The 14,565-nt window shown below is 47.3% G+C and overlaps 1 protein-coding gene across 5 annotated transcripts in view; it reads left to right on the plus strand.

The window, feature by feature from the left end:
- Wnt5b (wingless-type MMTV integration site family, member 5B) overlaps nt 1–14,565 on the plus strand; it is a 34,062-nt gene that overhangs the window by 8,093 nt on the left and 11,404 nt on the right. Inside the window, exons 1-5 of one of the 5 annotated variants that reach the window (XM_013520277.1) lie at nt 10,159–10,230; nt 10,951–11,038; nt 11,588–11,659; nt 12,385–12,521; nt 14,075–14,322. In XM_013520277.1, the coding sequence (XP_013375731.1) occupies nt 10,973–11,038; nt 11,588–11,659; nt 12,385–12,521; nt 14,075–14,322 (523 nt within the window). In that variant the 5' untranslated portion in view covers nt 10,159–10,230; nt 10,951–10,972. Of the gene's footprint in view, nt 1–10,158; nt 10,231–10,610; nt 10,627–10,950; nt 11,039–11,587; nt 11,660–12,384; nt 12,522–14,074; nt 14,323–14,565 lie in introns of those variants that run through there. The other 4 variants (XM_013520276.1, XM_013520275.1, XM_005395951.2 and 1 more) reach the window with 4 other exon arrangements.

The following is a 14,565-nucleotide window of genomic DNA, read 5'->3' on the forward strand; positions in this document are numbered from 1 at the left end:
TCTACTTTGGAATTATTTAGTCTTAGGTGTTGGGATAGCAGTCTGTACCTCCATTCTAACATCTCTTTGCTAAATACTACAATGGTGTATGTTTTTCTCACCTAAGATTAGCAGAATTTTTGTTACTCATCTTTGGGTGAGACCTAGTAGTTGGTCAGTAATACTGGCTGATTTTAATTAGAGTCACGGAAACAATTCCATTTAAATTACTTTGTGGCATTTCCACTGGGTCTCAATTTTTTTTCCCTTTACCCTAAGCAGCAAATACAAAATAGCCCCACATTTAGTTCAGGTAATGAGAAGCTGTTTTCAGCTACATTACAGAGCATGTGCTTTTCCTAATGAGACCGTGAAGATGAGAAGTAGAGGTTGTCATTTGGGTCATCTCTGCGGCTGCTGAGTGGGCTGTTGATCCTGGGTCATCAGTTACAGTTAGTTACCCCTGCCCTGTATACTCAAGAGTACTTTCCATGTACTGCTTATACAAGCCCCAGTTGCACCAAACTTAAACACCAGATTTCACATGGGCCTTTTTGTTTTTGTTTTGTTGGTGTTTTCCCTTGTTTGTTGGTTTTGACAGGGTCTTGCTATGTAGATCAGTCTGACTTTAAACTTACTGTGTAGCCCAGTCTATCCTTAAAAATACAGGGATTCTCCTGCTTCAGCCTTCCATGAGCTGGGATTGTAGGTTTGCCTCACCACACCTAGCTTAGAGCTTTTGGTTTCTGTGAGCAATGATTTGTTGTACTGCCTGGTTTCCACTCCTAGACGAGCACTGTCTGCAGACATCTCTGACAGGAATGTTCTGTTCAAACAAACAGAAAAAGAAATGTTCTGTAATCCTCATTATCCAAAGCCATAGCCACTGGCCACATGTGACTGTTGAGTATTTGAAGTGGGGCTACTGCAAAGGAGGAATCCAGCGTTTTCATTTTATTTTTATTTAAATAGACACATGCGGCCAGCCAGTGGCAGAGGAGACTGCCCACTTCCTGGCAGCCAGAAAACAGAGAAAGAACAAGAGAGAGAAGAAGGGGGCCAGGGATAAAATGGGCCCCTCAAGGGCACACCCACCGTCAGCTCCCTTCGTTTCACTAGGCTCCACCCCCTAAAGCTTCCCTCACCCTGCCTTGGACCGCTCAGCTCTGAAGCCTCCATGGATGAATCTGTTGATGAGGTCAGAGCCCTCTCCATCCAGTCACCTTCCCACATCCCACCTCTCACACGCTGCCCAGGGACGAAGCCTCCCACACGCGGGCCTTTGGGGAGACGTTTTAGATTCAAACCATAGCAAACAGGTACTCACAGGCCCTCAAGAAACATTTGTTAAATGATGAGCAGTGGGCTGCTGAATGCTAGGTGCTTGCCAGGGTTTTGTTTGTTTGTTTCTTTTTGATGTGCTTGGCATTAAACCCGGGGCCTCGCGCATGCTTAGGTGCTTACTCTGCCACTGACCTATACCCCGGCTGTGCTTCGTGTTTCTGCAGAGCCCTCTGTTGGAGCAGCACAGAACACAAGGCTTGACCCCAACACTGCAGCCTTTCCCAAGAGTACAGGCAGCCAAGGAGCAATTTAGGAATAGCGTTGGGAATCCAGTGAAGAGAGCCCTAGCAAAGCCCAAAACAGAGCTAAAGAACTTCACTGGCGGGCTGGGGATTTAGCTCAGCGGCACAGCGCCTGCCTGGCAAGCACAAGATCGTGAGTTCAATTCCTGGTACTGGAAGAAAAAAAAAAAAAAAGAAAAGGAACTTTGTTGGTGAACCAAAAGCCTCTTGAACCTCCCCAGGCCTGAAGTGGGTGATTCTACTTTTTCATAAGGCACTGGAAGATATTTTAACTCCGAAAATAAGGACCTGGTCTGAAAAACTGTTGGTGGTGGCTCTGGTTTTGGCATAGGAAATGTGAGCCTCTTGGCATCTGAGAGGGTCGTGAGAAGAGGCGACCACCTGGCATTGAAGGTTCCCGTCTGGTTTGGAGAGGGCTCCGGTGCTGGCCTGCGGGAAACTGAACACCTTGGCCTGCGGTTTCCCTCAGATGGCTGCGCGGCGCTGCCTGCTTCCGAGAGGGAGGGGGAGGTCTTCACAGCAAGCTCAGGACTGGTCTGAGGCCCAGAGGCAGTGGTTGGGTCCCACGTTAGGACACACACACTCACTCAGAAGTGCCTGTTGCCCTGAAACGTGAAAAGCAAGTGTCACTTCTGTGTTGGTGGCAAGTTCCAAGGCGAATTCACCTGCAGCCTGGTCTTTCCTCCCATGTTTTTCTGACTGGTAAAGCTGCAAGAAAGGTGCTGAGGCTGTCATCATTTAGGGCTCAGAGACCCAAGAGTGCTCTTCTTCTCATGTTCCTTTCACTGCAACATTGATCTCCCACTTGCTCACAAAAATAACCATCCAGTATCCTACTGTCTTTTTTATTTATTTATTTATTTATTTATTTCCGGTACCGGGAATCGAACTCACGACCTTGCGCTTGCGGGGCAGGCACTGTGCCGCTGAGCTAAATCCCCAGCCCCTATCCTACTGTCTAATAACTATCCAAGTGGAAGTTGCTAGTTTTTGAAGCAAGATTGACAGTTTCAGGCATTTTTCCTTATAACAAGAAAAATAGAATAAGGTGAGGCCATAACTTCTCAACCACAGCCCAGCATTGGCAGTACGTGCTTGTAAATCCCAGCGACTGGGGAGGCTGAGGCAGGAAGACAGCAAGTTCAAGGCTCCAGCTTGGGCAGCTGCTGAGACCATGTGTCCAGAAAAAAAAAAAAAAAAAAAAAAAAAAAGGTAAAAATAAGTTTTAAAAATAATTTCTCATCCAAGGTTAGTTTTGGGGGGAGAATTATAGAATTATTGGATTGGGGGTATTCCTCAGTGATACAGCCTCTGCTTATTTTGTTTTTCTTTTTTATGGTGCGGGGGATCGAACCCAGGGCCTTGCTCTACCACTGAGCCAAGTCCCAGCCCACAGTCTCTGCTTAGATTGGGTTCAATCCCTAACCAGTTTTTAAAAAACAGTTATACAATTATTTAGAAAAGACATTAGTATAACTACTAGAAAACTCCATATGTGAAAGTTCAGGTTTGGAAATAGTGAAGAATAATTATGCACATAGTAAATGGACTATCATATCTATAGTGTATATATAATACGCATATTGAGATTTCTTCTTTTTCTCTTTTTTTTTTTTTTTTGAGACAGGGTTTCACTCTGTAGTCCAGGCTGGCCTTGAACTCACTGTGTAGCCCAGGCTGGCTCGAACTCATAGCGATCCATCTGCCTCAGCCTCCTGAGTGCTGGCATTACAGGCATGTGCCACCATGCCTGGCTGGGCCTTCTTCAAAGAATGGAATGGCAAACTTGAAATCCTTTGAGAATCTGCCAAACAAAATAGATGTGTGAAGCACCTCAGGGAGCTGTGACAGAGAGCAGCGCAGATTTAGGGGAAGGGGAGAGCCTGTACCCCACCTCCTACCCACCAAGGCTTTCGTATTCCAAACACTCTAAAACACAGTGATAGTCAAAGAGATTTGCCAGGTGGCAATATCTGCTTTTTAATATTTTTGTTACTATTTTCTCTGATTACCTAGTCCTTTAAAAATCCAGTTTGTAAAATCTGGAACACATCTATGTGGTAGCATAAAATTGCATTTTTATTCTAATTAGCCCATGGCATAGAGAGAGGTTGCAGCCTCCCTTGATGAGGATCCAGAACCACTGACTTACTCCATTTCCTCTATCTAAACGTGGGAATTTGGTGGCCGGGGCGGGGATTCAATGGCAGAGTGCTTGCTTAGTTTGCTGCAGGCCTTGGGTTCATCTCTCACACCACAAAAAAAAAGAAAAAAAAATCCAAAAAACAAAAACGGGAATTTGCAAAAGAGGGTGATGGTTGCTCCAATAAATGTTTTCCTACAGTACAAAAAATAAATTACAGTACTAGCAAGATGAAGGCATTTAAACATCTTTCTCCCTAATCTGGAGGGGGGTGGAGAGAAAAGCCCACATCGAACTACAGCCCCAGCCCTTTTAAATTTATTTATTAATTTTAATTATGTATTTCTTTTTTGAGGCAGGATTTGGCTAAGATTCCTAAACTGGTTTTGAACTTATGATCCTTTTGCCTCAGCCTCTGAGTATCTGGGATTGCAGGGATGTACCACCACTCTCTGACTCTCTAGAGTATCTTTTAAAACTATTTTATCAGCATTGAGATATTACTCTTTCTTATCTTCTATAGAGAATAAGACTTCTAATAGACTTTTGCTTGTTACCGGGGAGAGACTTTTGCTTTTCCAAGTAAAAACGAGGAATCAGTGAGGACCTGCTGCTGCTTGGGGATTTGCTCTGCTGGCGTTTCCTGCTGTGTAGCACATGAGTATGTCACTTTCACGCTTTGGGACACAGGAGGACCTGGAGGGCCCAGAAGCTGCAGGCCCAGGAATCTGTATTCTAGGAAACATTAGGAACTAGGTTTTAGTGTAGGGGTCGCAGGGTCGGCCTTTGTGTCCCCACCACCTGGCACCATGATTGGGCATGCTTTCCTTATACTTCTTAACTCCTGTACTTCACCACTGGGAATGCCAAACATATACTGAGTTTAGCATTGTTCAGGGACAGAATTTAAATCTCACCCCTCCTAATGCTATCTCACCTGGCAAATTCTCCCTAGCCCTAAAGCTAGAGAAACAGCAGGAAAAGGCACAATATTTGCAAGATGAGATTTCTTAAAGGGCTGCTGCAAAATAATATGGTAGAGCTGATAAACCCCAGACTGCTTCCCCCTTCCATTTTTTATTTTTATTCTCCACCAGCTGTGGAGAAAGTAGATCATAGAAAAGAAGGCCAGGCCTTGGGGCTAAGAAGGTTCACTGAGCAGAGCTTGGAAGGCGAGGAAGGGCAGGGAGGGAGACTGTTCCGTTGCTCCTGGCACAGTAGCTGCGAGCCCATGTCAGTGGACCCAGGGCCCGCAAGCGCAGCCGTCCGACGCTGCTGAGGTTAGTGCTGAGGCCCTGCCTCCTCACCTGCTCCCCGGTAGTTATCCCAGCTGGCTGGCTCTGTACCCGAATTCTCCAACGTTTGCTTAATGCAGAATTTCGTAAGTATGAGGATCGTTTTTGTAAGCCCCCCGAAAAAGGTCGTGCACCCCATGAGACTCTAGTTGAACTTTCTACTGAAAATAAATATATGAGGACCCCCCCAACTATTGGGCATTAATAAAATCTTTTTCCCATTTTAAATATTTTTGTTATGTAAAGTAACATAGCACAGAAAATTACAAAGAGCACAACACACACAGCATAGTGAATTTTTATAGTATCCATTGCCCAGGCTCCCAATAGAACAGCCCCCCTAAAAAACCTCATAAGTCCCTCCTCATCACCCCACACACACACCCTCTGAGGAAACTGCTCCCTGACTATGGCCACAAGTTCCTGTCCTCTTATGGCTTAACCACCTATGTATGGATCTCTAAGCAGGAGCTTTGCCATGAATTGAACTGCAGTGTATGTATTCTTTTCCAGCTCACTTCTTTCTAACATTACGTTGGTAAGATTCAGGCATGTGTTTGCCTGTAATGGCAACTCATTCACTTTCATCCCTGCGTAATATTTCCTTGAAATAATAGACCACAATTAATTGCTCTATCCATTGTACAGTGATGGACGTGGGTATATTGGGGCTGTATTTAGTTGGCTAATGATGCTACTGTTGATTGTTTTGTTTGGTGCCGGTGCTGGAGTTCAAACCCAGGGCTACTACCCCCGCAACTCTGAGCTGCTATTCTCGACAAACTTCTTGGTATATAACTATCCCTAGGGGAGTGAGGTATCTTCATCATCAGAAACACTATTTTAAACTAACAGCATGAATTATTGAGAAATGCACATATAATACAGTTCACACATTTAAAGTGTGCAGTTCAGTGGTTTTTAGTATATTTAGAGTTGTATATCCATCACCACAATCATCCATAATACATGTAAATGAATTGATAGTTTGATAATTTCAAGGATCAGCCTGGCTACATAGTGAGTTCCAGACCAGTCTAAACTACATAGCTAGATGCTATCTCAAAAAAACCCCAAACAGTTAGGCATGGTGGTACACGCCTGTAATCCCAGGACTCAGGAGGCTGAGGCAGGAGGATCACTGAGAGTTTGAGGCCAGCGTGGGCTACACACTAAGTTCAAGTTCAGCCTGAACTGCATAGCAAGACCCTGCCTCCAAAAACCAAAGCAAACCAGCAAAGAACAATAAGAAATGATAATTTCAAGGACCCATGTGGGACTACTGGAGTAGAAACAGGCGGACATGTTTATTCATTCAGGACACAGTGTTTCGCTGTCTGTGTGATTCTGTGTCTCTCATAGATCATTAGCTTCCAGGTTAGGAACCATTGGTGTATGGCATTAACATGTAGAAATTTGCCATTAAAATGCAGATGTGTTACTTGAAAGACTGCATTACTTTTTACTGTGGGTGGCTTCATGGCAATAGTTCTTCAATTTTCATGGCCCTCAGAATCACCTTCAGGGTTTGTTAAAACAGATTGCTACGCACCATCCCCAGATTTCCAATTCAGTTGGTGTAGGTAGAGCTTGAGAATTTGTGTTTCAAATAGGTTTCCAAATAGTACTGATGTCGTTAGGCCCAGGGACCACATTTTGAGAAGCCTAGTAGTTTGCTGTTAACTTCAAAATGAGTGAACTAGATGTGGGGGAATCCATTCCATCATTCAGTATATAAGAATAGGACAGAATTTCATGGAGAAAAAGAGGTCAGTTAGCAGGCTCTTGTGGCAGCCCAGGGTATGACAATTGTAATGGAGAATAGGAAATAAAATTTTATAATTCTTCAGAGGGCGAGGATATGTGTTGGTGGTAGAGCACTTGCCTAGCATGCAGGAGGCCCTGGGTCCTGCCCTCAGTACCACAAAAACAAATAAACAACCACAAAAAAAAGACTATGAAGATAGTCAAGAGGCCCTGAGAATTGATTTGACATGGAGGGAAAGGAGAAGAGTCCACATAGATACCAAGTTTTCGAGTTGAATCTAGGAAGAGAATTGGAGGATAGCGATCACGCCAGATTGGAAGGAGAGAGCGTGATCAGTCTGCATCTTCACTTCTGTCCTTGGGTCTCTATGAAGACTCGCTCAACCGTTGAGTCATGGTCAAAGTCTTATAGACAGCTAAGCTAGGCAGAAATATTATAGGCAGTCAAATAGGGCAGGCCGCTGAGAGAGCCAGGACAAAGGTGAAACTCATCTGAACTGTGGCCGGAGGCACATCTGTTAGAAACCAGGTCTCAAGATAAAGACAAAATGATCAAGCCTGTATACTTCCTCCAAGGACAAACACCAGGTCTAATAAAGCCTAGATAGACATCAGTCACCCAGTGAGTGACCAAGACCTCTGGACCCATCATTTCCTACAAAATGTCTTTGTTCTTTCCATGAACCCTTGTTACGGAATTTGTTTCCCCATTGGCTCACTATTACCTAAGCGACTATACTTGTATCCTTATTGGTTAATCATAGATGTAACCCACGTTGTACCCATGTGGTTATTGCTCTATATAATTTCCCTGTAAAGTGGGGTGCTCAGCAACTCATTTGGGCCCCCTCCTGCCTCTAAGGAGCTATATCTCTCTCAGTAAATATCTCCCTACTTTTATTCTCCATTGTTCCTAGAATTTATTCTTTAATTCTTAGAGAACACAAACTTGGTGTATCAGACATCTAACAGGTTGGGAATTATCATATTTCCCTAATACCATATTTGGAGGTTCTGATATCACCCCTCTAACAAAAGGGTAGTACCCAGGGCAACTAAACCTCTAAATCTTTGACCCCATTCCTGCAGTGTTACCCCCACAAAATGGAGGCATATCATTATTGGAATTGTCCTAGTAATTGCTACTGAATGAGCCATGGGAATTCAGTATTAGATTTTGGAGTAAATTTCATGAACAAGAAGAGTCATTCTGATAGCGCTGGAAATGGTTGAAGCCCTCCACTGTAGCTGTATCTCTCCTACCCTCCTAGAGCACTTTGAAAGTTTCTCTGTGTAACCAAGGCGCATCACCACATGAAATCTTTCCTGCACTTTTCTTTCTGTGTAAAAACCACACATTCTTAAGGCCCTGCTCATTTCCCACAACCCGCCTGCAATTACTGCTTGGTCAGATCTTATGTCCTGGCTCTCAGAGTGGGTTTTCCCCTGCTAAAGTGTCTCTACATTATCTGATCAAGCAGTATAGTGCTTTACTCTTAGAAGCTGCGTATTACTCACGGCTTTGAGGAAAGGGCAAAGACAAAGCTGAGACCTGGAATCGCTAAGATCTCCATTAGTAGTAGATCCCCAAATAAGGGGATACACTAGTAGAAGCAACTTTCTCACTGGTGAGTGGGCTGGCCTATGAGAGCCAAAAGGACTTTCTGTCTCCATGAAAGTCTGGCCTTCACAGCCTGCTTCCTATTTCCTTAAGAGCCCAGAGAGGGCTATCTCTTTTTTCAGTCAACAAATATTTACCTAGCATGCACTAAATTGGGCACTCTTCTAAACACCGGAAAGAAAATGGTGAACAAGACCATTTCCAGAGCCTTTGAAAGAAAGGAAAACACAAGCAGATCAGCATGCCAAATGATCCCATATAAGTACAGTTTTGTGCTGTCAAAGTAGAGTCTTCCCTTGCTGAGGACATGATCCTGTGGTCAAGCTGACTGAAAACTTCTTTCCACTTTTTTCCTAAGCCATACATTTCCTCCTGAGACGGCTCTGCCCCTCCCCTCTGACTGTGTCCTCACTCTGGGCCGGAAGGATGTGGCCCCCGAAGGGAATGAAAACTGGGAACTGAATGCTGGCAGAAAAAGGAAGAGAGCCTGTTTGTCAAATATACACCCCTTTGGTTGCTGCTGTAAAATGGGAGCAGAGCAACGGGGGCAGAGCGGGTCTCTGGGCCCTCAGGCACACCACCGAGAGGACATGGAGCGGTAGGAGGGTTGGAAACCCTGTACATCGCACATGCGCAGTGATTTGGAGAAGCGCAGAGTTCAGAGAATACTCTTCCTCAGAGACTCTAAAGAACATAGATCATCACAGCTTGTCTTTCTCTTTTTTTCTCCTATAGTGGGGGTGGAATCCAGGGCCTTGTACATAGTATTCAAGTGCCCCTATCACTGGGCTACACCAGCGCTCAGTGCCTATTTGGTTTATGAACTTAATGAGTGAACAAACAGATGAAGAAGTGGAGCTGAGTAGATACCCGCGCTGCTCCCTCCGGCGCTGTGGATGGGTCCTGATTGAGAATTTTGCCCCCACCCCCACCTCCCAGTAACAACTAAAGAATGGAGACTTGGGCTGGGACTGAAGCTCCATGTCAGGGTACGTGTGAGACCCTGGGTTCACCTTCCAGGACTCATCTCCCCCCAGAATAAAGCCCTGAGACCCACATCCTCAAGTACTAAGTTTGGTGTGTTTGGAATGAAGCGTGCCTCCTCAGGTGGGGCGAGCTCTGAGGAAATCCATGCTTATGACAAAGGCAGCAGAAGGAATTGGACCTCCCTTCTTTGGGGCTGTTCACCAACCCCTTCTTAAAGAGGTTGCGTCCTGCTGCAGATCTCAGTAGTGAACAGCGCCTCACACTCTCCACGTGTCCTGCTCATTAAGGCACAGTTATCAGTCCCCACTCAGCCTCTGGCTTCAGGGAGGAAGTCTTCCTTCTGCCCATGCTAATGAAACCAGTCATCAACACTTAAACAGCTGCCCAGCTTTACTTCTGGGACCACTCTAGGAGCAGCTCACGTCTTGCCACCAGGACAGAGTGCGGCCTGAGGGCATTGGGGGTTTGTGTGTTCAACTTCAGGTACCACACATTTAGAAGAGCAAAAAGCCAGTCACGTGTGGTAGAGCCCCATCTTTATGGTAATTTCCTAAAATACAGTCTGTAACAAGCTGAGAGTTTGATAAAACTCACAGGGTGGTGGGAGTAGCTGACTGGAGTGATTCCTGTCTCCGAGTATGTTTGTAAGGCACGGATGGGTGGGATTTGCAGCTCTTGGGAGGTCCAGCTGGCTGGCCTGTCAGTGGGGCCATTAAAGCCACAGGGACTATTAGCAGGCACTGGCTAGCTCTTGGCTCAGCAAGAGAACACCCTTAACGTGGCCTCTGTTGAATGTAGGATTTGCAGGGCCAGGAAGGTCTCACTGGAACCTATTGGAAGCGGGTGACAGAGGTGAGAGACCTGGTGTGAGGGAAACCTCACGGGTAGGATGTGTCACCGGTTGGAAGAGACAGCTATCTGGTAGCAGGAATGTGTGAGGATGGACGCTGGATGGAGAGCCCCGAGTTGGGGGTAGGGGACGCAGTGGTGGGGATGCTCATGAGGCTGCGGGGAAGAAGAGGGTCAGAAAGGCAGGAGGGAATAATCCCAGGGAAGGACTGGTGGGTGGAGTTGGGGATGTTTGGACAAGGAACTCTTTGAAGCTTTTCTCTGGTCCTCCCTACTCTGGACCTGGTCCCCTCCCCTCCATAAAGCCATTAGCTTCTGGTGCCAGTCCTATCTCTGCTCCATCTCTCTCGGGTCGGTTCCAGTCGGTGCATTCACAGACCTCCAGCCCTGAGGGATGAGGTGGGGATTTATGGGGGGCCGAGGGGGAGGGGGAGGGGGCATCATTCAGAGGAGGCGGGAGAGGTCTGTTGGGAAACTAGGGTGTGGGGAACTGTTAGTCAGCCCCGCTAGAGGCGGGGTCGTTTCCAAGCGGGCTCTGCATGACAAAGGGGAAGGAGCAGGGCTCTTCTTTGATGTGCACCCTGCCGGCCCCACACACCTGCCTGTGGGTCCCCCGCCCCAGCTGAGACCTCAAGAAGGAAAACCTAAAGGGGGTGGGGAAAAGATTGTGTCCCAGCACTCCTGGATCCTGTTCAAGTCACCTTCCTTTCTTGGTGGCCCCAGGACAAAAATATTTCATAGGCTGATGACGCAAAGCACCTGCCGCCCCCTCTCGGAGAGCCTGGACACCCAGAACTACAGGACCAGCATGGTGAGGAGGGGTGGGGGCGGCGTGGAGCACCGTGCCTGCTGCGTGTGTGTGTGTGTGTGCAGTGTTGGAGGTGCTAAGGAGCCCTGGGAAAAAGACTCTGGAGATGTGGGGTCCCGCCCCACAGGGAAGCTAAGGGAGAACAGAGGTGGGGGTGAACTGGAGGGGGCGTGTTTTTACCCGCTCTTTCTAGGATCCAGAAGCATGGATTCTCCCTGTTTCCAAGGGCTCCGGGAAAGGTGCACTTTGGGGATGTAGGCGGAGGCATTAGCTACAAAAAGCACAAGGCAAAGATGCGAGGAGCTATGGTGGCAGGGGAGGTCATGGCTTTTGGAAGATGCGTCCTCAGAAAGTGTTCCATGCAGCCCCTTCTAGGCCACAGAGGGCAGAGGAGGGGAAGGGGCTCCCCAGGAAGGCAAGGCCTTGGCCATCAAAGCTTTTGGGATGCAGGGTGCACAATTCACTGCATGGCTTTTATAGGTTTGGAGAAATTGGCTTTAGAAAGGGACAAGTCCTTATTTGTCTCCCTATCGTTATTCCTTCGTAAATCAGGTTGGGATTTGGGAAACCCTTTCTGAGGGAGAAGGGTGCAGGCGGACGTGGAAGACTTCTGTTTTAGTGAAGGTAAATCTGGTTCATCAGTTTTTAAAGCCCTACAAAAGAGGGTCAGACCAGTAAGTAGGCTGGAGTAAGAGGTAAAAAATGCAGAGTAGAGGATGATCCTCATTTCTCTGGATGTTCTAGAATAGCAAGTGTGCCCTGCAGTAGCCAAAGCAGCTTCCTAAATGCCACATTGAGCACGCTGTGTTCTTGCAATGATTTGTTTGTGTTTCTTTGGTTTTTATTTTGTTTTGTTTTGTTTTTTTCCTGGTTTTCTTTTTTTTCTGATTTCTTAGCTCATTTCCTTTGGAATTAGGTTCTGAGTAGTGTTCCCACAGTTTGGGGTGAGAGACCCAAAAGCTTTATGTTGAGAATATAAGCGGTAAGAGGTAGATGTTGGAGCTGGGCCAGGTGGCACATACTTGCAATTCCAGCACTCTAGAAGGCTGAGGCAGGAGGATCAAAGTTGAAGCCCAGCCCGGACAATTTAGCAACTTAGAGACCCTTTTTCAAATGAAAGGTGTGGGGGAATGTAGATCAGTGGGAAGGACCCAGGTTCAATCCTGAGTGCCAGTAAAGAATGAAAGAGGTGGAGATGGGAAAGGGCTGAGACTTTGGTGGGGAGAACTTGACTTGAGATCCACCCTAGAGCTCATCCTCTGCACTTTCCTCCACCTCTCCCTTCTCCCCTGGTCTTCCTGGGTCTGTTGCATTTGCACACTGACTCTCCCTTCTTTCCTTTTCTCTAGGGAGCCCCACTTTGGAAGCTGCCAGTCCCAGGGCACTGGGGTGGGCTGAGGCCGACCATGCCCAGCCTGCTGTTGGTGTTCACTCTGGCTCTGCTGTCCACCTGGGCCCAGCTGCTGACAGAAGCCAGCTCCTGGTGGTGAGTGCGAGGGGCTGCGGTCCTGCTTCCACCCTGAGGCTCCTTTGGTGATGGAGGTGCGGAGAGGGGGATCGAAGCTTTATCTGTAGGAACAGGAAAGGCCTTTTCCATCCAGGAGAACCAGGAGAAATCTTCTGTTCTCTCAGGTCCTCAGGGGCTAGGGTTCCCGGAGGATAAATTATTTATTCATTTGGTTTTTCCCTCTGATCCTGTCTATAGTCCTTTTTTCCTGTATCTTTCCCTATTTCTGTGACTCTTAGAGATAGCCTTTTATTGTTACTGGGTCAGTAGGAATGCTGATAGCATGTATGAGGCCCTGGATATGATCCCCTGTGCCAAAGAATAAAAATAACCCTGTAAAGCTAGGCACTGGTGTAGGAAGGGACGCCTCAGGAGGCTGAGGCAGGAGGTTTATGTGAGTCTGGGAGTTCCAACCTGGGCAACATAGCAAGACAGTATCTTACAAAAAATTACTCATCTCCCTCCCTCCCTTCCACCTTTCTTCCCTTCCTTCTTTCTGTCCTTTTCCTGACAGAGGCAGAGAGAATAAAATTCCTGTTATAACAGCCTAAAGACCAGATGAGGGATTTGCAGGACCACGCCTGGCTTTCTTTCTGTGGGTTTTGTTTTGTGCTACTAAGGATCAAGCCCAGGGCGTTCTGCCACAGAGCTATAACCATAGCCTTCTTTACTTTGTTATTTTGAGACAGGCTCTCACTAAGTTACCCAGACTGGCCTCAAACTTGAGGTCTTCCGGCCTCAGCCTCCAAGTAGCTGGGATTACAGGCGTGTGGCACCCTGCACAGCTCTCTTTCTGCATTCTTAGGGCTACTGGCATTGCCAGATCCACCTGGAAATGGCAGATAATCACCACCTATTTTTCATGGTTTTGCCATGTTTACTTTTTTAGTCAGATGGCAAATCTGTAGCTTTCTCATCTAACTTAACACATGACTGTGTCTGATAGATGGTGAGCACAGGGAGGTGTCTGGAAGTGATGATCGTGAGTGGTCAAGGGATGTTTGGAGGGAGATGGGAAGTGAAAACATTCACAGTATGCTGTGACGTGTGGCGTAGGGGGAGTTCCACTTACGGGAACTGGTTGCTGCTCTGCACCATGGAAGCTGTGCTTGGGTTTAACTGAATTAATCAGCCTACGCCTTGAGCAAGGCATGTGGGTATTTGGCTCTTTTTGCCCTCTGCCTCAAATGCCCAGTTGCCCCACCCACCCCATCTCCTCCTCTCCTGCATCTCATCCTTTAAGGCCAGTTCACAACCCAGCTGTCTTGTGAAGATCTTTCCCTGGCTGATCACAGTGGATCCAGGCCTTGGGCATCTCAAGTACCATTTACATTCAGACCTTGGTTTCCCTCGGTGTGTCCTTTCAGGCACGCACTTTGTTTTATTAATCTTTCCTTCCGGGTCCTTAGTCATTAGTCCAGGGCCCTCTCCGCAGAAAGCATTCAACGAGTAGCTGAATGAGTGACCCGGTGCGGCACACAGGTGCACGCTCACGCCTCGGCCTCTTCCCCCTTCCTGTGTTGCTGTTGCAGGTCGTTAGCTATGAACCCAGTGCAGAGACCCGAGATGTTTATCATCGGCGCTCAGCCTGTGTGTAGTCAGCTGCCTGGGCTCTCCCCTGGCCAGAGAAAGCTGTGCCAACTGTACCAAGAACACATGGTCTACATTGCGGAGGGAGCCAAGACGGGCATCAGAGAGTGCCAGCACCAATTCCGGCAGAGGCGGTGGAACTGCAGCACCGTGAACAACACGTCTGTCTTCGGCAGAGTCATGCAGATAGGTAAGAGGCACTGCAGTGTGGCTTGGCCACAGGGTCTGCGCTCCTCTTGCTACACTTAAGGCCCCTGGGACTGGCACACTGAAAGATCAGAAGGGAGCCTCACTGGGTTCTGTTTAGACTTGGAAGCAGTGAGCGAAAAGGGAGAGGGAGGTACTCAAAGAAGCAGCAGCGTCCTGGATTCTGTACCAATAACCAGGTAGTTCCAAGTCCCTGTGGCCTCTGCTTTCCACCTTCCCCCGGGAC

The sequence above is a fragment of the Chinchilla lanigera genome, unplaced genomic scaffold (assembly GCF_000276665.1).
Source record: "Chinchilla lanigera isolate Chin_1 unplaced genomic scaffold, ChiLan1.0 scaffold00053, whole genome shotgun sequence".
In the NCBI taxonomy this organism is placed as follows: Eukaryota; Metazoa; Chordata; class Mammalia; order Rodentia; family Chinchillidae; genus Chinchilla; species Chinchilla lanigera.